Source organism: Pomacea canaliculata, linkage group LG12, assembly GCF_003073045.1.
Source record: "Pomacea canaliculata isolate SZHN2017 linkage group LG12, ASM307304v1, whole genome shotgun sequence".
Classification (NCBI taxonomy): domain Eukaryota; kingdom Metazoa; phylum Mollusca; class Gastropoda; order Architaenioglossa; family Ampullariidae; genus Pomacea; species Pomacea canaliculata.
In genome coordinates this window covers 18,443,379-18,467,810 of record NC_037601.1, presented here as the reverse complement: position 1 = coordinate 18,467,810, position 24,432 = coordinate 18,443,379, and the positions used below count along the sequence as shown (strand labels likewise).

General features: G+C 37.1%; 3 protein-coding genes across 6 annotated transcripts in view; 2 read left to right on the top strand and 1 right to left on the bottom strand.

Moving 5' to 3' along the window:
• The window catches only part of LOC112576740 (H(+)/Cl(-) exchange transporter 7-like), a 62,830-nt gene extending 53,148 nt beyond the window's left edge, over window positions 1–9,682 (top strand). For 3 of the 4 annotated variants that reach the window (XM_025259415.1, XM_025259418.1, XM_025259417.1), the window contains exons 6-24: window positions 350–459; window positions 807–950; window positions 1,286–1,369; window positions 1,690–1,848; window positions 2,165–2,275; window positions 2,907–2,939; window positions 4,002–4,056; window positions 4,185–4,245; window positions 4,687–4,831; window positions 5,233–5,326; window positions 5,532–5,701; window positions 6,092–6,268; window positions 7,132–7,217; window positions 7,441–7,558; window positions 8,455–8,517; window positions 8,747–8,839; window positions 8,977–9,060; window positions 9,368–9,448; window positions 9,542–9,682. In XM_025259415.1, coding sequence (XP_025115200.1) covers window positions 350–459; window positions 807–950; window positions 1,286–1,369; window positions 1,690–1,848; window positions 2,165–2,275; window positions 2,907–2,939; window positions 4,002–4,056; window positions 4,185–4,245; window positions 4,687–4,831; window positions 5,233–5,326; window positions 5,532–5,701; window positions 6,092–6,268; window positions 7,132–7,217; window positions 7,441–7,558; window positions 8,455–8,517; window positions 8,747–8,839; window positions 8,977–9,060; window positions 9,368–9,448; window positions 9,542–9,640 — 1,967 coding nt within the window. In that variant the 3' untranslated portion in view covers window positions 9,641–9,682. The remainder of the gene's footprint in view (window positions 1–349; window positions 460–806; window positions 951–1,285; window positions 1,370–1,689; window positions 1,849–2,164; window positions 2,276–2,906; window positions 2,940–4,001; window positions 4,057–4,184; window positions 4,246–4,686; window positions 4,832–5,232; window positions 5,327–5,531; window positions 5,702–6,091; window positions 6,269–7,131; window positions 7,218–7,440; window positions 7,559–8,454; window positions 8,518–8,746; window positions 8,840–8,976; window positions 9,061–9,367; window positions 9,449–9,541) is intronic. The other variant, XM_025259416.1, reaches the window with a different exon arrangement.
• On the bottom strand, window positions 8,269–17,637 carry LOC112576739 (DNA replication licensing factor mcm4-A-like). Its single transcript, XM_025259414.1, has 18 exons — window positions 17,544–17,637; window positions 17,190–17,338; window positions 16,408–16,443; window positions 16,006–16,182; window positions 15,218–15,396; window positions 14,724–14,930; window positions 14,186–14,420; window positions 13,778–14,020; window positions 13,060–13,300; window positions 12,798–12,889; window positions 12,366–12,468; window positions 12,013–12,189; window positions 11,743–11,836; window positions 11,124–11,278; window positions 10,774–10,891; window positions 10,411–10,652; window positions 10,052–10,262; window positions 8,269–9,836 (listed from the first exon to the last, which is right to left on the bottom strand). Exons 2-18 carry the CDS (start codon window positions 17,302–17,304, stop codon window positions 9,741–9,743), a joined length of 2,721 nt encoding a protein of 906 aa, XP_025115199.1. The 5' UTR covers window positions 17,305–17,338; window positions 17,544–17,637; the 3' UTR covers window positions 8,269–9,740.
• A 165-nt stretch (window positions 17,638–17,802) lies between these two features.
• LOC112577066 (malonyl-CoA-acyl carrier protein transacylase, mitochondrial-like) lies at window positions 17,803–21,943 on the top strand. The gene is made up of 4 exons (XM_025259981.1): window positions 17,803–18,687; window positions 19,181–19,268; window positions 19,813–20,033; window positions 21,387–21,943. The coding sequence occupies exons 1-4, from the start codon at window positions 18,172–18,174 to the stop codon at window positions 21,780–21,782; spliced, it is 1,221 nt and encodes a 406-aa protein (XP_025115766.1). The 5' UTR covers window positions 17,803–18,171; the 3' UTR covers window positions 21,783–21,943.
• Window positions 21,944–24,432: the final 2,489 nt, after the last annotated feature.

Genomic DNA, 24,432 nt, shown 5'->3' with positions numbered 1-24,432 from the left:
CATCATTATTATCTGTTTGTCTACGATATTTAATTTTTTTTAATAGGGGTAGATGTCTGTAAAAATATAACAAATTTCGAAATATAAGATGCATAATAATAAGCTTCTAAATATAAGAAATACAATATCTAAACATAAAAATATAATAGCGTATAAATATCTCGCGTGCGCAAATGAGCAGATGCTTAATTGTTCCTCATTGACACTCTGGCCCCTGCGGTTGACTCCAGGTGTCATGAACCCTTTGGTCGCTCCGTTAGCGAATTGCCAGTGTCCGGTGAGTTGACTGGTCTGCACATTGATGTACATGCAACCGCAAACAAATCTTTCTCCTTAGCAGACGACACAGACCTGGATGAATGCTCTCAGAACTCTTGCCTTGTGAAGCCGGTGGCCATCTGGTGCAGCTTCAACCTGGGACTCACTCTTCTTGCCGCAGCACTCGTCACTTACCTGCAGGTGATAACCTCGCATGTTTGCAATAGGATTTATTGTGAAGTAGAGTTTTAAGTGTAGGAGAGCTGTATAGTACTAAGATCAATTATTCCGAGTGCTTCTGTCAAGATAGGGACAGAATTTGAGGATCTGCTTCTGGAATTCAGAACAGCAGCGACTGATGGAGGAGAGAGTGAAAGAGCCTTTCATGCATATTTTTCAGAGTTAAGACAATTATTCTTTTGCATGTCTTTCAACATTTAATCAAAACCCAAACAATAGCATGAAGCAGTCATATTTTATTGGCGCCCTTTAAGTTAGTTTCTAACTTGATTGACCACGATGCTATAACTGCATTTCCCTCTGTCCAGCCAGGAGCAGCAGGCAGTGGTATTCCCCTCATCAAATCTTACCTCAATGGCGTCCGCATACCTGGTCTCCTCTCACTCCGTGCTTTTATTGCTAAGACTGTTGGTGTTGTTCTTTCCATTCTCGGTGGACTGACCTGTGATAAGGTATGACCTGGCCTAGCTATCCCTACAGTTCATTTTCCCAAGCAGATTTACCAATCTGAAGAGACATATTGGGATTGAGTTGGTGGATTAGAAGAGCTAAAAGATGCTGGAGATAGGGAAGAAGGACAATAATGTATATCATTTGAACTGGTGTTTGCAGTCTTTTTTGGGGGACGAGGGGGCTGCGCGTGCGTGTCTGCGTTTATGAAGGACACAGATGTTGACAGACTTTGCTTAAAAAGAAGTATACTCCTACACTTTTCAAATGAAACTATTTAGTTCAATGCCATGTAAATATGGTGCTTTAATTGTTATTTCTCTTTTTATGCATCAAGGAAGGACCAATGGCTCACTCTGCTGGTATAATTGCTGCTGCACTGGGCAAAGGCAGAATACCATGGTTTTCAGGTGATATAAAGGTGAGACATTTACGATGAGGTAATCTGTATGGGAGAGAAAGAGATAGTGAGTGAGATAGTGTAAGTGTGCTTGAGTACAGGGGATTAAAAGAGAATATCATGCTAACTCCAACTGAATAGCCTTGGAAGTTAAAACCATTAACATATTTTAAAGCTTCATATTATTTCTAATAGCTGTTCCATGGTATATGACGTGTTCTACATATTAATACTAAAATTTGGTGCTGATGATGAATTTTACATGGCATTAGCTGATAAAGAAAAGCATTTTGGCTAAAGAAAAATCCTGAAGAATTCACACCACTTTTAACTCTTTCCAGGTGTACAGCATGTTCCGTTCAGACCATGAAATTCGTGATTTTGTCGCAGCAGGAGCAGCTTCTGGTGTGTCTGCCGCCTTTGGTGCTCCTGTTGGTGGAACTCTTTTTAGTGTGGAGGAGGCTGCTAGCTTCTGGAACTCAGAACTTGTGTGGCGTGTGGTAAGTTCTGTTGAGACTTTTGTAAATAAGTTTGCTTTTGTAAACATTGCAATGTCATGGGCTTTAGATATTTGCTTTGGGCACCTGTACTTTTGTGTGGACATAGAACTTTTTCATGTCTTGTGTGGACATAGCATTTTTTCATGTCTTTCAGGGGTGAGGTCTGGGTAGTCCTTTCGCCTCCATCATCTCTGTATGCCCCATCATAGTGCAAAATACTTTTCTACCAAACTAACCAAATAACCATCTGGGATGTATGTTTCCTGACAGGATTGCTGTTATAAATCTTGCTGACATTTTTTCCTGCCTGTTTCAGTTCTTCTCTGCAATGATTGCATGTTTTTCTACAAACTTCCTTCTCAGTGCCTTTGAAGGAAATCCAACAGAGATGTCCAACCCTGGGCTTATGCGTTTCACCACATTGCCAGTAGGTTTCATAACACCTGATGGATACTTTTCATTTGATTTAAAAGATCACATTTCCTACATCCACCATTAGACCAGCAATACAGGAATTTCATGAATTCAGCCTGAGGCTGATTAAAATTTGGTGTTTATTTTAAGAAAAGGAGAACTTAGAATGTACTACATATGTAGACAAAATATGTTAGTACTTGTATGAATTAGTCATGTCCTAAATTCTTAAAGCTCTGATCATGTGTGTCTTGTACCATTGTATTCCATGAGCTTTCTAGACTTCTATCCCATTTCCTATTGCTTCCATCCTCACTGCCTAGACAACTATGTGCCCCAGAAAGTTTCTTCAAAACTCCAAATCATGTATGTTTGAACTGCAGTTATTTTCTTCATCACTCCTCGACTGCAAGACCTTGCTCGTTTAGTTTGATATTGTGTTGTACATTTGTTTTGGTCTCTGTATTCATTGCTATGCTTATTTTTTAATTTATTTGTATATATGTGTATGTTTTTCTTCTCTAAGACATCTACTTTAGATTGCACAAAAGTGCTGTACTATTATTTTGGGTGAATTTTTTTCAAAGTGTAGAGTGCTTCAGTTACATTTATTTTTGTTTTCATTTCAAAATTAATCCCTCCAGCACTATGATGTCTACAATTCCTCATCACAGTGGGTAGGTTTATTTGCATGTTGAAAAGTATTGACCTAGAGGCAAAATACAAGCATTCTTTGGTGGTTTTACAATCTTGAGAACAAGACGGCAGTAACTGGCATGACAGCCTGGTGTTTCTCTCTGTTTGGTTTGCAACATATTTAACTCCTGCTTTTGTACTAGTGTATGATTGAATGAACTTTAATTTTGTACTGTTTGCATCCTGCTACTAAAATCATGCAGCAGACAATCCTGCTTTTTCTTTTTGCCTTTACCAACCTTTTTCAGCTTGAGGAATACATGAACTACGTACAGACACTAAATTGCTTGTCAGCCTGCAATAATAATTAGTGTGTGCAGTTATTTTAGTAGTTTTACAAATATAACTGACCTAACTGAATTTTCATGGTTGAGTTGTATCTGTTGGCTGGATGCTGTACTTGTTCACTATCATTGTTCTTGGTCTCAGATCTTATCAACTGCCAAGAAAAGTTCTAAATATATTGTGAACTTTGCTCAGGAATGACACGGTCATGTGGGTTAATGTTATGTTAGTACTTTACCACTATGGTTTTTGGATTTGTCTGGGAATGTCAAGGGGTGGGCAATATTAAGCGATGTCTGATATCTAATTGCTACTGAAATAATCACTAAAGGCAGCTGCAAAGCAGGCCGTAGGCTATTATTTTGAACCAATAATTGATTTCCCCCTCTCTCCTCCCACAGTATCAGTTTTGGCACAAGCCTACTGAAATGAAACAACTGTAACTGTCCATAAGCCAGCACCTGCACTTTTATTGCTCATATCCTGTGTAGTCTTCTTCCTGTGTATCTTGTATTTTGTATTGAGAATTGCCATCACACTCAGATGTGTGTTGCTGTGCTCCAAACAATTTTTTAAGTGTGCATGCACTGGAAGAGATAGATTAAGAGCCTTCTCCTGGGATTTATTTCTTTTTTAAAGTGCATAGAGCCTGATCTAAAAAGATGTACTTTATAAATTAAATATATGTTGTTATTACTCATTTAAAAACTTTGGCACAGCAAGCAACAGCCATTATATCTTTGGTATTACTGTTTCAGAATCTTTCATTTGACTTTATCAAGATTCCAGTTGTCATCATCATGGCTGTTATAGGTGAGTTGCAAACCTTTCAGTGCCTACAGTAAAGTCCTAGTCATGTCAAAATGCAGCCTAAAAATTCAAGCTCTTTAAAAGAAATTTCTCCATCTCATATGCTTTGTTTTTTAATCTCAAAACTCCAGGTGGTCTGATGGGTGCCTTGTTTGTAGTCATGAACTATAAACTCACTGTGTTCAGGCAAAAGTAAGTATACTTTAGCCTTATATGCCGGAGCTACTAAATGTTATTTTACAGTCTTTTTAGATAGTCCATTAATTTTTAAAATCACATAAGTATGAAGTATTTACACCACATGCAGAAAAAAATTTAAAGGTTTCTGTCTTTTTTTAATCAAGTCCTAACAAGAGCATACACTGCACTTACAGACTAAAATTGCATTGAAAATGAAATGAATTTTAACTTTGATGTCTTCTTTTTAAATTTTATAGTCAAACAAGACAAAAAAAGAATAATGATACATAGCTTACATTATCCATGGTTTGTGTATTTATTTCACAATTTAGATCTTTATCAAATATTGGTTGATTTGGGTCATTAAAATTATCATTTGACAGACCAGATGCGAGGATGGATCTTAAATATTTGTTATTTGTACGAGGTATTTTTTCACCATGCGATCTTCAGGTATTTGCACAGATACAACTGGATCAAGGTAGCAGAAGCAGGCCTGGTGTCAGTAGTCAGTGCTGTTGTAAGTTTCCTACTCATGTTTGGGGTCAATCAGTGCTCAGCCGCAAAGCCTTATAACCATCAAGCTATTACTTCAAAGGTGAGTTAATGTTGAAGTTTTTTGTGCTTTATCTCTTCAGGTCTTGTTATTACACATAGTTAAGGAAGATGCTATTAAAAGCTCTCAGCATCCATCTGGATTCTCTCTACAGGAAAGTGCCTTTCTAAAGAGAAAAGTCCTTTGTGTTTTTACCAAGATATTGCTTTCTTTGAGCCTGACTTAAAATAATTTTAGCTTGTTATGAATATTTTACTATTCTTGTACATAAATACAGTGATGTGTAGGACATGGATTCCCTCTCACAACATTGATAAAGAAATTTATAAATTCCCAATATTATTATTATGTCAAAAGGGCATTCTGACACTGACATTGAGGGTTTTGAGTAAAAGAGTTTGTCCCTCTCTCTGAACTAGAAAGTGTTGTGGTTTCTTATTCAGATGTTCTGCAGTGGGGACTCTCATAATGCCATGTCCACAATGTTTCTCACAACACCAGAAGGCTGTCTCAAATCATTTCTGCATGATCCACAAGGTGAGAGGAAGATGATTTAGGTTTGTTGATGAACACGGTGGTCATGGACAAAGTTTTTTTCTAATTCCTGAAACAGTTTTGGTGAATTACCTCTTAATGAATTAAGAGAAATTAACAAATTAAGCTCAGTTGATTGAAAATTTTGTGGTCAGTTTAGCTTTTAATAATGGTGTCTCATCAAGCACTATTTTTATCCATACAACAGAATCATATAGTCCCATCACCTTGATAGCCTTCACAATTGCATGTTTCCTGCTGTCTGTGTGGACATATGGCTTGAGTGTGTCCAGTGGCGTTTTCATTCCATCCCTGGCGATTGGTGCTGCCTGGGGTCGCCTTATTGGCATGGGTGTCATAGCAATCTTTCCTGATCAGGTACGTTATCTAAAAATAGTAAGCTCTTCTATCAGGCGACAAGATTTTTCTTTGACCTTTTTTGTGCAATGCTATAAAACTAAAGATATTGCATGATGGAAATTTGCTAATGGACAATTCTTTGGAACTGTCATATTTTCTTCAAGGATATATATATACCTACATAGAAGCCAGTATTGATCCCAGAGAAATCATGCAAACTTTTTTGTTGTTACACTCAGTGCCTTGTACCTCAGTGTTCAGGAAACTTTGCATGAGCATAATTGTTTCTAAAGATCGTTTTCTCCCAAGGTACTGTGCTATAAATTAGATCTTGCTCATTTAAGACCATGTGCTGTATTTTTTCCTTGGAATTACTCTTGATTGCAGTTAAAAACTGTTTCTGCTTAGGCCAATGACATAGGAAGATATGCTCTGATTGGGGCAGCATCTCAGATGGGTGGTATTCTGCGCACTACCATTTCTCTAACGGTTGTCATCCTAGAGTGTAATGGTGATATCTCCTTTGGCCTCTGCATCCTGACTGCTCTGATGATCTCCAAGTGGGTTGGCGATTTCTTCACCACTGTGAGTGCCTCTAATTTAAACATCTATTTCCTGTCTCCTGAAGACTTTTCACTTGATCCTGCTGACAGTTCTGTTTATGTATACATTTATCAATGTAACTGTTGTTGTGGCTAATGGACTTGAATGTTAGCATACCTGAGCATTTTGAGTCATGAAAAATAAATATGGTCATGAACAGTCTGCAAATCAGATATACAATTGGTTCCTGGATAAGACACAGACATGAATGCAGGTAGCCATACTACTTGTCCCCTTTCCTAAGTGTCCATATTTGTATACTTTTTTTAACTGTTAGCTTTCCTATTTTGAGTGGTAATATGGATGTGGAATTATCATTACTAGAGAGGCTGTTGGTGCCAGTGTAATGAATTGGAGGTAGTTCTATTTTTTTTTTAATAAACTGTGTTAATGTTTATGTGCAGTGATGTTCTCATATGGATTGGCAGATGAAACAATGTCTTGAAAAGGATTAATAAGTATTGTAGTAATTTTAGATGACAAAAAAAGTGCCAGTATCTGGTCATAGAAAGAATTGTTAGCTTTGAAGTACTTTCATATTTAAAAAATAAGCTCCATTTATTTGGGAGAAAGAGGGATGCCGTTTGCAATGTACATAACTTCTTCTATCAGTATCGGGCCAAGAAAAAAATTTTTGCTTTAAATTATTTCCCTTAAAATAAAATGAAAATGAGATCTTGTACTTGAGAAGGAGAAAATGTACTGATGAATCCGTGCTAGCACACAGCAAGCTTTACTGTTACCCAATTTCAGAAGCCCATGACAAGCCTTAAAAAAAAAGGTTCCTTCGTAACTCGGAGCAATGATTCCACTTAAACTGAGAAGTACATTTTGATTCATGGCAGGGTTTGTATGACATGAATGTGGAAGTTTGCGGAATCCCTCTTCTATCCTGGGAGCCACCACCATTGTCTGAGAATGTGAGAGGCTGGTGAGAAAAGTTTTTGCCTCGTTATTTAAGCATTGTTTAATGTTCATATGTTCAGTTAAAGTATGCCTACACTACAACAATACTTTAAAAGTCCACAAGTTTGTTTTGTAGCATGGTGATGGAAGGTTCATGATTACAATGTTTCAGATGCAGAAAGGAAAATGAAAACAATGTTCTGGAAGTAGTTGGGTTATTATTTTTCCAATATTCTTTTTTGAAACAGTGAACTGATGAGTCAGCCAGTGTTATCAATCTTCCCAGTGGAGAAAGTGGGTCACATTATGGACATTCTGGAGAATGAGACTTTTCACGGCTTCCCAGTCATTGAACAAGATCCATCAGTGAGTAGCCCTGCACTTCCACCAACTATTCAAAAAAACATTATCAAGTTGTTTAAATTTAAGCCTTCTACATAAGTGCTTTTACTGCCTTTTTGTGGACATCTAAATAACACAAAGAAGCCACTCAAGCATGCAAGGCTTACACGTGAAGGGAATGAGTGCAAAAAGATGGAATTTATGAAGATAGTGGGACTATCAAAACTGGTGATTAAAAGCATTCCTGTTTTACATTGCTGTTTTACATTGTGTTTTACAATCTTCTGATGCAATGGTGAACATGTTTTCCCCCCCCCAGTTTTCAGTATTAATCTTTTTGAAAACAAGCTTGGCACTAGAACTGATTTAGATACATGTACAGCATAGGGCCATTAAAGGGTAGTCCAGTAATTCACAAATTTGATTAATGCTTGGATCCCAATTTTTTTTACACTATGAATTGTATATACCTGGATGTGACCTCTTAGACACTCAAGACAGCTCATTTTGAATATCTGCGATTGACATGCTATGCATTATTGCAGATTAAATATTTAAATGCCGGCTAATCTATAAATACCTCTTTGAAGTTATAAGTCTTTTATTTATTAATAAACAATCAAATAAATTACAATGAAATTCAAATATTAATTTGTTTTATCCACACTAAGTGTCAGCATTATGGAAGCCCCTATTTTAACTGATTCGTACCTTACAATGCGACACAGAAAGGATTGTGATCAAAAATACCTTTATTAATTTTTTCATTGTTTGTTGTAATTTATGCATCAAAAAAATATCAAAGCTGCGGTTAAGCAGTTTGAACCCCAATCACCATGGCTTAATTGCCCTATACTGTATCTGAATATTGAAATTCTCTTACAAGGACAGTCATTGCGATCATGTTACTCTGTTCACAGAAAAAAGGCAAGCTTCAGGGAATTATTTTACGATCTCAGCTGCTTGCAATGCTTCAGAAGAAGGTATGCTACTTCTGTACCCTTGTAACATATGTAAGAATGCATTCCATGCTAATACAGAATGCTTGATGATCAAAGGTAAACATCTGCAGAACTGTCAACACTAGCTGCATTCAGAGCAACTGTAGACCACTTTAGCTATATTAGCATATACACTTTAGTGGCTACATGGATACCAATTTGGCCCATTTTCCTTTTTTAACCCCTGAACTGTTTTTTTTTTTTTAAACAGGCTTTTGCCCCTGAAGGCCAGACCACAACAGTAAAACTATCCTTTGAAGATTTCAACGATCTGTGTCTTGCTTCTTCTCGTTTTTCTGTCAAGGTATGGAATAACTCTGTTTTGGTTTTAAAATTATGTTTTCTATATAGGAAATTCTGTCAGATCTATCAAAACAATTATACTTTGTCCCCCACACCAGAAAAAAAAAAGCCATGTGATTTTATTTTTTAATTGTGCAGGACATAAAGATAACAGATGAAGAGAAGCACCAGTTGATTGATGTTCAACCTTACATGAACAGGACTCCATACACCATTACAGCTGTGTGTAGCCAATCAAAATGTTTTGTTGATAGACCTTTAACTCAGATGTATCAACACAATTGAACTAAAGCTATAAAGGCATTCGAGGATGGAGAACTGTATAGGAAGAGCTAAAATTCAGTTTGGCCAATCAGAGATGGTTTGTTGGACTATATGTAAATAAAACTCCAGAGAAATGCACCACTTCAGAGTAGGTTATAGGTCTTGCCCAATATAAGTTTTGAAATAAATGGATTTTCTCAAATTTATCCACTCATAACTATCAGTTTCTTGATGCATGGTCATGCGTTTGAGCCTCTCATTGCAGAATTTTTCCTTGCCTCGCATTTTCCGACTATTCCGTGGGCTGGGCTTACGGCATTTGGTGGTTTTAGATGAAGAATTTCAGGTAAGATTTTTCTGACATTTGTCATTTCCCTACGCCATTTGCATAGTTCTTTTTTGCAAGAAGCTCATAAAACATTCTTTATGTTCAATCAAGCCCATCGGAATGGTGACAAGGAAAGACCTGGCAAGGTATCGTGCTGGCACCAAGCGAGGCATGTTACACATGGAGCAGCTGACCATTGAAGACATCTAGCCTTCTACATTCCCCACAAACAAGCAGTCCAGTTATTAAATGTGAAAGTTTACTATAAACATTATTAAAGAATTTTTCAAGTCTTCCGAAGCTTGTATTTTCATGAACACAGACGAATGACCTTGTTTGTCACAATCAAGAAGTCTTCATCTTGAAGTTCTTTCAGTGCATCATCAAACATCTCTTTGCTTATGGGCTGTTTTAAAAAAAAAAAGAAAAAAAAAATCCACAATGTCATGTTCTTATCAAATTATATCAAATCTTATCCCACATCTTTTCTGGAAACCATGTATATATACACACAAAATTATTTTGGTAAAGTTTACATCAGTAAGTAACCCCCCCCCCCCCAAAAAAAAAACCCCAACAAAACCAAAGCTGTCCACTAATGATGATGAAGTCAATACTTACAAAATCTGATTTCTCTCTAAATTCCTCGAACACCTTAGGATACTTCAGAGTTGGCACCTTGCCCTTCTCCTGTATCATTGCCTTCAGAGCTGATGCAATCTCAGCCTTGCGCTTGCGTGCAGCTCCACTGATACCAGTCGTAAGAATGGTGATATCAATCTTTCCTGTAGATGGATCAACAGCTGCTTGTTTCAGGGCTTCCTTATAGAGCCTGTTGGCAGAACCAATTTAAACTCTGTATTAGTGCAACAAGTAGTGCCCAAAGGTTAACAGTTTGAATAAAAATAAGCTAGGAGAACACACGACTGAAACATGCATCTGAGAATTGCAAGTCTGACTTCTAATTACTCTGTACCTACCTACGAGCTTCTTCCACATCAGCAACTTCAACTAGCTGGGCTAGACGCATGCGTGCATGAGCTTCTGAAAGGCGAATGAGAGATTCCAGCTGGCGGGGGTAAGCAGATACTTGACCTCGGGAACTGCCCACCTGCCGCATCTCCACATAGGCCTGAATAAGAGCCTGGCCAGCTTCTTCTCCAATACCAGGATGCACAAAGTTTTTTGCATATGTCAAGTAGTCCTTCAAGATGCTCATGTCCTAACCGAAACAAAACAAAGTCAAAATGAGTTTATTTTACACATTTAAGTCTGTTACTAAACAGTCCGATCATGACAGATATCTTGTAGCTATTAGCATTAATTATTCTTCAAAAACTTACCAAATTTTCTTCTTCTTCCTCATCAGCACCGCGAAAGTAGAGGGATACAAGATGAGAAGCAAGCCGCCGATCATACATCTCATCTTGAGGATCAAGCATTAAGAAAATTAGGTCAAACCTGGAAAAGTACCAAAATCATATTCTTAGCTTCAAAATCCTTCCCGGGATATCATAGTTCCAGGAATATAAACTTTAAGCAAATCTGTAAATTATTTGGGCCTAACCAAATGCCTAAAGATTTGAAGCCTACATCATCTCAAGAGAAAAAGAGCACACAAAAATATTACCCCTTTGCTGATAATACACCATAGAAAGATTAACAAAACAAGCATAAACAATTCAAGACTCACCTAGACAGCAGCGTGTGAGGCAGCTGTATGTTCTCTGTGATGGTTCTGTTCTTATTCCATTGAGACTCTACTGGGTTGGCCGCAGCCAAAATGGAAGTGCGGGCATTTAAGGAACAGATAATTCCAGCCTTTGCAATTGACAAAGTCTGTTGCTCCTGTGGCAGGAAAAAATAAAATGGTGGTGGCTGAGATTTGTTGTTTACATCAACTGGTAATTGTTTTTCTCAAATTTTAGCATAACGCAAGTGGAGACATAAGCAAATAATTTTCCAAAGGGTTAAGAAAAATCTCATTTAAAATTGTTGATATATTACAAGCAAAACACAAAGCTTCATGTACGAAAGAGTCTACACATAAAATACATCCTTTCTGTTTTTGCAAGGACATGTATAGATGGATTGTTGTCTGCTAAGACCAACGCTTAGCCTCTTACGAAGTTCTCCATTGTTAGTCTCAGCAAGCCTTAACAATGAATGTGACTAAACTGGAAGCTCTGTACAAAACTGCCTCGTTTTAGTAGATGAAAAAAATTGCCTGCCAACAGTCCAGTAATATAAGTTTGTGGTTTTTCTGATTGCAACTGTTAGAACAAGGATTTTGAAACCAGAAACTGACTTACCATAACCTCATGCAGAACGGAACGTGTGCTCTCATTCATCTTGTCAAATTCATCAATGCAACACACCCCATTGTCACTCAGCACTAAAGCACCCCTGTAAATGATACCAGAGATGAACAGCACAGCAATGTTTGGATGTCTGGGTAACACCATGTATAGCATGTGGACAAATCTCAAAACCTCCGCATAATCTTTTTCGTGGTCATACATTATAGCAAATACTCATCTGCCATCTTCTAGCGTTGCACAACTAAAACAATGTACACATACGTCTGAAGAACCAGCTGCCTTGTCTCTGGATCCTTGGTTACGTAGGCTGTCAGACCAACAGCACTGGACCCTTTCCCAGATGTGTACTGGCCCCTGGGGACCAGTCCATGAACATACTGTAAAAGCTGGGATTTACTGGTCCCAGGGTCTCCACAAAGCAGAAGATTCAGCTCAGCCCTGGAAGCACAAGAACAGTACTTTCTGGACACACCATGTTGCAGTAGGCAAAACACCCCAGTAAGATCCCTCACCTTGCTCACAGCATGACACGGCATCATAGCATGATGTGATACTTTTTGAAATATATAATTATGGTTACTCATGCATCAGCCTACTTATGTTTTAAAGCCTACCTGAACTGTCCTCGCCCAGTGTTGCTGAAATCTTTCCTTGTACCACCAAAAAGCTGCAGAAGAATTCCTTTCTTTATGTCTTCATTTTCATAGATGGAGGGAGCTGAAACCAAAAATAGATAACAAAAATGACGTGACAGTTCTAAGATCTGTTCTGCTGCACTTACAGATCTGTAAATCTAGGTCTCTCTCAGACATACAGAATACGTCACATTAAGCACACTGATATTCTGCTCATTATCTATGATGAGACACCCTGAGCAGATGGGTGGGGGTGAAAATGACCAGATTTGTTTTTTCGATACAGAATAGACAAAACTTTATCTATTAACCAATGGAAATGATGTCAGAAGACTGACACTTTTTCCCCATTGCTAATTATCTCCCCTTGAGAAGCACTTATTTGCTTCAAGAACTTGAATTCAAACTTACCAATGGCTCGGGCTAGTCGTTCATAGATGTCAGACTTTTTTGACAGCGACTTGATCACTTCAATCCTTTCTGGAGTGAGAGCAGCTTGTTTCCTGAAACAAAGTAAGAACTATCTGAGGTCACACCACTTTTCCCTTACTTGAATTCAAAATAAACACATTACTTCCAAAAAAAAGAGATCATCATTGTAACTGGATTTCACCTCGTAGCATACTTATTTTACACCATGCTGGTATCTCATAATTAAGCTCTGATCTCCTACCCATTATCTTTGTCAGCATCCAGCTCCTTTAATCGTTTGCTGTCCAGCTTGCGAAAGTGCACAACATCAATGTGAGTCTTGTACACAGATTTCACATTTCGCATACGAGGATTGACCCGAAGTGGCACAGCACGGTAAATACCAGTAACAGTCACCCTGTCACCGGGCTGCACAGAATCCACCAAGTCATTGTGTGCGTACAAGATCACTGTGTGTGGAGTCTGTCCAGCAGGCATGTCCTCTGCAATGAAAAGAAAGATGTGTAACAAGTGCTTTATATTCAAAAAGCCATTTGAAACAACTCTGATGACAAAAGTGGTGGACAGTCAAGTCACGATTATTTAATAGTATGTTAATGAAAATCAATTTTCTTAAAAAAAAAAACAAAACAAAAATCTCCAAAACCTAATATTTATTTCTAAAACTTTGATCGGAAAAAATAGTTTTTATGCTACTAGGTTCTTACAGTTTTTACGGTACCATGTTTTTACCATCCCTCACTAAATAGGACATTAATCTCTAAAACTTGAACTGAATCTAGAATGGAGGATTAATCGTAACATTCCAAGCATCTAAAGAAGTGATGAGTAATTATAAAACTTTTATTTTCACATTTTCTTAAATATGTTAAAAAGTTATTGGGTAAACCCACAACATCCTAAACTAAAAGCATTAAAACATTTTGATCAAACTGTAAACATTTCAAGTGACTGATTACCTGGAGATTCCTGCAGCTTGATCATCTGTTTGTCGGTAAAATGTGAGCGATTATGCACCAAGGCAAAAGAATGGTTGGTATTGCAGTGTGTGCATAAAGTGGGCTCTGCAATACGGCCTCTGTCAATTTCAACACTGGTTGTGTTGCCACATACATAGCAGCGAAAAAAAGCTTCTCTCATCTCAGGGATCAGTGAGGATGTGCGAATCACCATGCCACCAATAGTGATCAGTTTGTCAATGTCTGAAAGAGAACAAGATGTCATTTATGAATACTCCTAAATGTATTCAAAGGCTCAAATATTTACAATGCACTAAGATTGAACAGACAATCACGTTTTCGATGAGGGTAAACATTTATGTAAAAACCAGTGCTGCATCATCTCTGTCAAGTGTATCTATAATTTACCTTCAGGGTTCAACGAACGCATGTTGCTCGTTTTGTCCACATTGTATGGGCGGACTTGAATCTGATGTTCCAGCATGGCATCTGGAAAACGATCAAAGAACAACTGATTGATGGCCATGTCAAAGGTTGGAATGACTTCCTGAGGATAGTTAATGAGTTGTCGGTACAAGTCTGCATCAAACTGCTTCAGGTGACTGCAGTTAACGTTTAAGAATGGCTCTCCAACAGCATTGATCTGAAATGAAGGAAACCAGTTTTATGGAGATTTTGGTAATGGGTTCATGTACTAATCTTGCTAACGCTAACAATAAAAATACTTATCTGCAATCCTATCAATGTGCTAAAATCTAAATGTCATATAATGCACAATAGCCAATCCAATCACTGAAATTCAGAGATTTTCTCATATTTAGACTGGTCAAGAGAGTAAATAAACTTCAAATTACCAACCCCCCCTTTTTTTTTCTTATGTAAGTCTACTACAAAGCAAAAAATTTGAAATATGAATAATGAGGATTCCAGACAGAGAAGTGGGTACCTCATCCAGGCGCTGTAGATAATATGGTTCCCGAATGTCCATGCCATCGAAACGTTCATCATCATCTACAGACTGATCAATGAATCGAGAAACAAATCTCACAAACTTCTCCTTGCACTGGCTGACGACAACATCAGTGCCCCATATCACAAGCTGAGGTCCTGCTGCAACATCACTTCCAGGCTCGCTTGTTTGTCTTGTCTGCTCCTGCAAAATATCATGTTTTTAAATGTGTCAAAGCCCTTCTTTGAAGACAGCTTTGATCTAAATATAATAATCAAATATCACATAACCAAATCTACACCAAGATATCAAATCAACACGGTATCCAGGAAAGTCAAAAACATGGCTGCAATGAAAACAATTTCTTTCACTTCCATTTGTTAAAAAGAACCAATTTATAATGGTAAAAAATTGTATACTATTCACTGTGAAGGTGAAGTCTTTTGACACAAATAAAGGATGATACACTACATATAGACAAGATCCCTTACTGATCCATCTGAACTGCCCAGGGCAACCTGTCTCATCTTACGATCACTGCGCACATCAGGGCGCTGGCGGATAGGGGTAGCACCTATTCCAGGGGTACGAGGTGTACCTGTGGTGCGTGAGTCTGGTGTTCCATAATTCAGAGGAGAGCTTAGGTCGATCTCACTGGCTGGTGCTCCAACTAATGACAAAGTATTCAAACAGTAATTTGGAGTTTCCATGGTCACTATTTAGGCCAGGGATGGCGAACCTATGGCACGCGTGCCCAAGGTGGCACGCGAAACGATTTTGTGCGGCACGCGACGACGCTGATGGATTTTTTAAAATTTAAAATTATCACAAGTAATAGCCTTCAATTTTTTCAGAAAACTGTAAATAATATTAAAGAAGTGATGTTGGATCATATTCCACATATTTTTTTCATATTACTTTTATTAACATTTCTATAGCGGCGTCATTAAGCAGACCGACTTGGCACACAATTTTTATTGCTTTGAAATTGAAATAATTGGCACTCGGACTGAAAAAGGTTCACCATCCCTGATTTAGGCTATCTACACAGCAGAATTTTCTACCATACTGCACAAGTGGGATAACTTTTATCCAAGAAATTTGTCTCCAGACAAAACACTTCCCACCATGAGCAACATGCAACTTGTGGTGCAAAATAAATTGCATCTAATCTAGAAGCTTGTATAAGCAGATGCTTTCCCTACACTAAACTCTCAAGGACAGGCAAAAATGCCTGCGAAAAAGAGGGTCCACTGGCTAACTGCTCATGTAGACCAACCTCGGGGACTTGAAAATAATGACTCCTCTCCATGATGCCCTGAAGGGGGTGAAGGTGGCAAAGGCTGCAGTTCACTTCCTGGAGATGAATCAACACGTCTCCGCTGGGCTGGTGATGGCATTTCTTCCTCCAATGATCTTTGTAGCTTTCGTCCACTTCTTTTTGATGCAGAAGATGCTACATCAAAACAAGAGCAACTACCGTGAGAAAAACAAGAATAAATTTTATTTTAGTACTCTCTATATATTTCTTCCTAAGGAATTTAAACAGAAAACACACAATTAATGGGGAAGAAACTAAGAATACACTTATACTGGGGTGAAAAAACATTTTATTTTTAATTTGTATTTCTCTTCAAAACGTTAGCTTTCAATCACTGGTGAGAATATAAAAAAAACTTACGAGTTGAAGAGCCAGCCCTGGTCCTACTTCTTGTTGCTGCAATTAAGAATCAACCATTACTTCATAACTGCAGAATTACATCCTCAAAAAGTGGATGATTTTTAAAATATGAGTTTCAGAATATGTCTCTAAATGTGACAACTTTGGAACTGTATTTTATTTAAAAGGAAATGAAGCATACAATTAACATAGTGTAGTGATTAGAGCTATCCTGTGATGGGACATCAAGTGGTCCTTTCTGTCTGCATGTTCCCATGCATGATTGGGGAATGAGTACACAATTTTACACTTTCCGAAAATATTTTCAAATGGTTTCAACATGCTGACCGGCTAAAAATTATTCAACTTGTGGAAGTTTTTAGCTAGGCCGATTCAAGCTTGAAAGTTGAATATGCATTGCTTTAATGGGAAACCAAGGCATGATGTTTAAAATTCGAGTTGGGGAGAATTTCAACTTGTGGAAGTTTCATGCACTTATGTTCAATCAAACATAAATAAACTTAGTTTATAAATAAAAACATGAAGACTTTCAGTTTCAGGTGTCCATAGAATAAGATTGACAATAATTTGGTTACAATGGTATTTTTTCCATACTTAAATTATTACTGTAAACAATGCAATAAAATCCTAATCAGTTTAAGTCGGCAATACTTTATGTAAAAAAGAATAAATAAATGAGTTTTCACCAAAATAATTAAATACTTTCTACGTAGCCTTATAATTTTAATTTTTAAATTGTATTCCATATTAAATAAACAGAGGCTGAAGAGTCCTGGTCTTACGGGTTCTTGTGCCTGTTGGTCCATCATCTTGCTGTCCATTACTTTCAGGACTGCCGAGTTCTGAACCGCTTCGACCCCGTCTGCTTCGTCTTGGCGTGCTTGCTGGTGAAGACATTTCTGTCAGAATGGCTATTAAAAGTATAATTCACCTGCAAAGAAATAAACTATAATTTAAGATATGCCAAGATTAATAATATAGAATGTATACGTTGTTCTCTGGCAGTGACAACGAGTCGTGAATAGCATATCCAGCGAACAGTTGAACTATGTCAACAAAGTACTGTAGCATGTAAGCGACAAAATTATGTCGGGATTGTTTCGTTTATGGTAAATGAATAATGTTATGTAACATACCTCACGAGTTTAATGTTATTTAGCTTTCCAGCGTAGAAACAGGTACCCTTCCTTAGTAAACTTTCGCGCGGTTTTAGGTCACGTGACATGATGGGGGGGGGGGGAATGGGGAAAGTAATAATTATAAAACTATAAGGTCTCCTAAGAAAATTTTATGGAACAAATTTTAGATTTCATACTATTTTGCGTAAATTACAGATATTAAATACTTTTCTTATGATCACATACCTTCGATACTACGACTAAAAATAATAATCAACCTCCATGATACAACTTAAACGCACATGCCATTTCCGGTGTCAGAATAGCTTTTGAGTTTTGGTTGTGTATCAGGGACAGACGACAGCGTGAAGGGGTACGCTGAAATCTTTTGTTTACCTGTCATAACAAGAAATTGTGTCTCGTGATCTTATTTTAAAAGGAAAAAGAAGAGTTCTCAAAAACATAAGATCGTTGGCTGAAAACGTCGTCTGCTACAAAACAGTCATGTCGAAAGCGTTTTATTCGTCTTATTTAGTTCGCATGTGCACACTCGAATCTCTATGCCACACCTTGTCGAAAAGATACTACGCTAGGGGTGTTCCTACAAGTGATGATGATAGAATACCTGCAAGATTGAAAAAAACGTATGGCAAAGTACGGAAATGATACAGCTTCGGAGCGACGTGTCGACGCCGGTCTTAATCATTCAAAGTCCATACCCAGCAATGTTCAGCCGTCAGCTTCATCACAGTTTCCACAGAATGCTGAGGAACTGAAAGAGCTGGTTCAGAGTATGACGATGAGCAGTCAAGGGGAAGCGGCACCACCTCAAGACCAGTTTCCTTCTGACATGGAAAAGTATAGGAACTGGCGTCGAGATCAGTCACGTAAAGCATTCAGACCAAAGGTTGATCCTCGCCAGACTTCAATTATTTTGTTTCCAGGACAGGGAAGCCAGTTTGTCGGAATGGGGAAAGATACACTGGGGTATGGCAACGCACAGGAGTTGTTTGAAGAGGCTAGTGAACTGCTGAAGTATGACCTCCTGAAGGTGTGCCTTAATGGACCTGAGTCAAAGCTCAGCAAGACTATTCACTGCCAACCTGCAATTTTTGTAACCTCACTAGCAGCAGTAGAGAAACTCCGGGAGCAAAATCCTGAGGTGATGCAGAGGCATTTTGAAGTTTGTATTTTAAGGAATATGTGCTAATTCAATCAGGACATTGATGAATTTACATTGCATGCAGCACGAACAATATAAAACTTTATCCCAGAGGACAATTAAATGCAGCTCGATATAGAAAAACAACAATACCACAAACCATTCACCAAATCTGCTTCACCAAACAGATTCTCATACAATTATGGTTGAGGATTATATATAACACATAATCCACATTCACTGACACACAGCAGTGTTCAGAAGTCGCACAACCAAAACAACAAAGGACAGCCTCAATCTGTTGGTCCTGTGTGCAGGGATATAGAATTGACAGCAAACTGGATAAGTAGATGAATTTCTTTCGACAGTACATGGCTGTCATAATGTAGGATTGCAGACACTTTCAGAAGTGTCTGCCTGTTAAACTATGTTTCTTGGCAGGAGTTTGAAAGCACATAAACAAATCATTATTGACATTACTTTTTTTCTACAGGCCATTGAAAATTGCGTCAGCACTGCAGGTTTCAGCATTGGAGAATATGCTGCATTAGTGTTAGCTGGAGCCATGACCTTTTCAGATGGTAAAATAACATGCTTACCAACAGCCTGTTTTTTTTGTTTTGTTTTTTTTTTGGTGTAAAAATACCTAGATACCCTTTTCAAATATGCATCAGGCTGACAGACTGCAATATTTCTCATTTGATAAGGAAATGGAGGAAACACCAATTGTTCTTATTTACCATTAGGGTATTGACCTTATGCACTAGCTACAATACATGGTGGGCTGGATGACATACTTGCAACATGGTCTCTTATTTTCTGAAGTTTTGAGGGTGGATAGACTAGTATCATCTTTATACTAAAGGTCAAAATCTATATCTTTTTTGCCATCTTAGGACTTGAGCAGTAAAGTTGGTTATTTCAGCTTGTGAAAAAGAGTCACTATAACCCAGGATATTTCACCCATCCACATTTTTATCGATGTTTTTTTTTTGTAGAATTGGAAGGATGTGTTTGAGGTAACTGCCTTATTGTGGTAGGCGACAAAGACTGTAGAAGGAAGAAATAGGAATGTTGATTAATATTTATTGCACAAGATTATTGAAAATGTCCTTCATGTTACAGCAGTCAAGATTGTTCATTCAAGGGCAGAAGCCATGCAGAAAGCCTCAGAAGAGGTGTCCAGTGGGATGATGACAGTGTTTCTGGGAAATACATCAAAACTGAAGACTGCTATGTTAGCTGCAAGAGAATATTGTCGACAGCGTTGCAGCATATCCAAGCCTGTCTGTCAGGTGGCCAACTACTTGTCTCCCGATTGTAAGGTCATTGGTGGTCATACAGAGGTATGTTTGTCAAATGTCTTCATTACCTTCAGTCTTAATCATGTTCCTAGAGCCTGGACAAGTGTTCTCATAACTTAAAGGGAATGGCAAGTGGATCTTAAGTTGGACTTAAAGGATAGGTCCCAACATTGATAATCATTTTGCTTTTTGGGCTAAAACACAGGTCTGGTGCTATGCAAGTAGGCTGCTATTTTTTTGTGGAGTGACACAGCAGAACTCTTCCACACAAGAATTTCTTTTCCGCATCATAAATGGAGTCATTCAGATGCTGGGGATTGTGCTGTACAGTTTCAAACTCAAGGACAGTAAGGAATGCTGAATAAAGTGGGAATAAAGTCCACCACACACACTGTGCTTTCTCTATAACTCAAGTCAGTTTTACCAATCATTTTAATTGAGGTTTGTTCAGTCACTGTCAAGTGGTAAATGTGCAGCTTGAAATTTGTGAAGAATGCTTAGGTTTTAAGATAAAACTTTATTTATCCAAGTCATCTCTATATGGAAGCATAACAACACAAATGGTAAAATTGCATAGAGAAATTGTGAGCAGTTCAAAGTTGCAAGTACACATCCTTTCCAAAGAATCATTGTATTACTGTACTTTTGTTGACACTGAAGCACCTCACACTTTACCGGTATCTCTGGCAAATCTGTCTGATCTAAATGGGCCGCAGAATGACTTTTTAGCCAAGTTTCAGTAAATTCCAGCAAAGAAGTATCCCTGTGTGATCAGAAGTTTTGTACCCATGCTTCAAGTTCACCCATCTTGTTACTACAATTATTTACTGTCTGAATTAATTTTAGCGGCAAAAGAATGAAGCAGTGTGTGTGTAGGCACATTCACATGCCTAGCTTGTCAAACTGGGTCTCTTACATCACAAATTAGGATCACTGTTCTCTTTTATGAATGAATACAGAAACATGAAAGCCACCACGATCTGGCCCAGAGTTGTGTTTCATTGATTGTAAATGGGTTCTTTTGAAACCTCGAATTTTGAGCTGAAACAATTCAGAACATCAGTGTCTTATCATTTTAATCATTTACCACCTGCTACTTCACTTGCCTTTCTCTTTAAATGCATGGTAGGACAATGAACAATGTAAAGTGATAATGAATAAATAAGATTTACACTACGAATTGTTTTAGAGGAGAAAAGACTATTTTAAAGTTTTATTACAGTCAGGCCTTGGACAAATTTGGATCTTGTAAAATGGTGAAAACTGGCAACATTAACTAAATACTTGTAATAGTGTAGGCCTTAAAATATTTAGAAACCCTTTAGAAAAAAAATTCTGTGCTTTATGTATAGAGTAACATTTTGAGTATACACTATAATATTCAACTTTTAACAGGCTCTGGAGTTTATTAGCAGTAATGCTAAGTCGTTTGGGATACTTCGGACAAAAAGACTTCCAGTCAGCGGAGCCTTCCATACGTCTCTCATGATTTCAGCAGAAACAGCCCTCAAGAGAAGTCTGAATGATGTATCATTAAGGCTGCCAGAGATTCCGGTATACAGCAATGTAACTGCATCAAGGTACAGCCACGAGAAAAAGATTTCCCAGAGCTTACAGAAGCAGATTACCTCTCCTGTCAAATGGGAACAAATTATGCACGTGCTATATTCCAGGCCACAGGGGGAAGATTTCCCAAAAACATATGAACTAGGACCTGGGCAACAGCTAGGAACCTTGCTGAGAATGGTGAATTTGAAGGCTTACCAAAGTTACACCAATGTTGCAGTGTGAGTTATAAATCGTGAAAATTATAAACATTTTTGTCTCTAACAAATTTTCAATGCAGGAATGTGAAAGCATGTTTGCTGTGTAAAATATTGTGATGACTGAATCCGAGTGTTTAGACTGTTATAAAACACCATTTTATTAAAAACAGATAAGTAATCTTTAAAGAGTTTTGGATCTTTTGTTTTAATGTAAAATTACAAACATTGCTTAAGGCTGAGACAAAATATTAATTTGAATATAAAAGTCTGAGAATTTAGTTGTAAAATAGTACACCTTTTATCACTAAGATGTGATTTGGCATCATGTCCCCATGTACTCCCATACATTAAATTTATGCAAACACCACAATATCTTATCATGCACAAACTTGTACTCTCACTCTCAAAATTTATTTTCAAGAATCCTCCATTCTCTATACAAGACCTATAGCTCTTAGCAGTTTGAATCAGCTCATTAGTGACAACAGTTCTGGTGGGAGTTGCATCCAAAACTATAAACGTACATCACATTCGAGTCATAATAGTTTATTGCATTAAAAATTATGTATAGCAACTTCAAAGATTTGAATGTACACTAGCACATCAAATCATTTTTGAAAAGAGCATGTAAATAACACAATGATGAAAACATTGCAATAATTATCGCAGTTTCAGCTTAACACATAAAAAGCAAACAACTTTAAAAGCATGTTCACTAAATACCTCATTCAAAATCAAGTTGTCTTTCTCTGGTACTAAGGAGATTAATCATGCTTGGAACACATTAAAATAGATGGTGGGTTTTGGGGGAGGATGGTTGTTGGCTCACTAAATTGTCAGAAATCCCTAGTGTGAGTGCATTATATATGTGTGTACACATGCAAGTGGATGCATGAGAAAAAATATAGCTTGCATGTATATTTAACAATATTAACAAATTTATATGAATGAAAAGGTCTTGATGATCTGAAGTGCTAGTAATAATTATAGTATCACAAAATAACATTAGCAAAGCACTATGTTCATCACAAAACAACAATAGCAGCTTGAAAAGCACTGCTTCACTCTTCCTTATCATACTGTTAGAAATATATATTGATTTATCCTCCCCACCTCAACACACCCCACCCCAGCAAAGCACAACAATAAATCCTTCACAATATTTCTTTGCATCCACAGACTCAAACATGCTCTGACTATATTTAAAAATTAAAGCTCAACTTAAAACCAGAAATATGGGCAGATATAACAAATGTTTTGTGCTTAAAAGAAGGAAACTTATAAAGCCATTTTAAACTTCTGTTGCATCCATGTAAAACAATTTTTATGCATGACTTACTTTGATGGGGTATGGTGAAGACCATATGAAGGAGACTATGAAATTCAACCTCAGTAAAGCAGTTATCCAGACTTATTTACATGGCAGCTCATGAAAAATCTGATTAATCAATTTAAATCTTTTTTTGCCTCATAAAAGAAAAAAATAGGAACTATCTAGTGCTGCAGCTTTGTCATCAGATCACCAAAGCACTGTACATTTTTTCATAACATTTCAAGTTACTAGAAATAAACTTCACCAAAGGAAATGTGAAAACAGGCAATATAAATTTTTAAAAATATATTAAACAGCACGATGAAAGTTATGTTTAAAATCTATATAAGCTTAAAGCAGTACTTTAAAAATGTTTTTTTCATAAAGAAAGGCATAAAAAATTATTCTCATGGCATATTTAGAAATTAAAATGCATTATTTCCAATTTTGGTTCAGTTTGTGGTGTTAAACTTTGGACCTAAATATCTTTGACTATAAACACTGAAAAGGTAAAACTTAGGCAGAAGATTCATGGCTTGTAAACAATGTCATAGTTCTTCCCAGTCCCTGAGCATCTGATACTTTACTTACATCTGAAGTTTTCACATGAAAACATGAAACAGCAACAAAATGATTTTCCTGGCTTCCGAGGTATACATAAATTTACTTTAAAACTCCCCAAAAATATATTAAGATTAAAATAATAAAAGTGACACAAATCAGCATGCTAGAAAAGGCATCAAACTCAAAACACATAGAAAAGCAGAAAAAAAAACCATAGTTCACTAACCTGTTAATGATATGCAGATAATAAAATGGAACAAAATCTTAAATTACTCTATGTAAACAAATCTACACACTTATCACCAGTCTTTGTAAAAAGGCAGTTTTAAAAGCTGTATGACATAAGCTGTGAAAATGCTTAATATTACCATTATATATAATTTAATCATGATATTTCAAGTTTAATGCTGCATGATGATTTAATGACAGAAAGATTATGGTCGACTAAAACTAAACTGTTATAGATCAAAACTACAGAGCTGTACAAAACTGCTATAAAAAGACTAAAACAAAAAACATTTAAGCGTAACTGCTACTTACACCCAACCTGAACTGAAATTATGCATGTTTCATTCAGAACATAAATGTAGCTTTTGTCACTTAGTATACATGTAACATCAGCATGAACATGCATGCTAAAGCAGATTCGTTTTTTTCCATGTACAAACTGCTAGATAACATAAAAAAGACAGCACACATTTCAGTTCAACTAAGAATTGGTGCAACATTAAAGGCTAACCAAATCAACCACAAAAGGTAGGGGGGGAGATGGTAGGGAAGCATATGTGGATTAACCTAT

Excerpts from the sequence above, each read along its gene's own strand:
- LOC112576739 (XM_025259414.1), bottom strand. The coding sequence starts at position 17,304 with ATGTCTTCACCAGCAAGCACGCCAAGACGAAGCAGACGGGGTCGAAGC. Across the intron at positions 16,183-16,407 it reads CAGGGCTGGCTCTTCAACTC|CATCTTCTGCATCAAAAAGA; the intron begins GTAAGTTTTTTT and ends GTTTTGATGTAG. Across the intron at positions 9,837-10,051 it reads TTAGAGAGAAATCAGATTTT|CCCATAAGCAAAGAGATGTT; the intron begins GTAAGTATTGAC and ends TTTTTAAAACAG.
- LOC112577066 (XM_025259981.1), top strand. The coding sequence starts at position 18,172 with ATGGCAAAGTACGGAAATGATACAGCTTCGGAGCGACGTGTCGACGCC. Across the intron at positions 18,688-19,180 it reads TCCGGGAGCAAAATCCTGAG|GCCATTGAAAATTGCGTCAG; the intron begins GTGATGCAGAGG and ends TTTTTTCTACAG. Across the intron at positions 20,034-21,386 it reads TCATTGGTGGTCATACAGAG|GCTCTGGAGTTTATTAGCAG; the intron begins GTATGTTTGTCA and ends AACTTTTAACAG.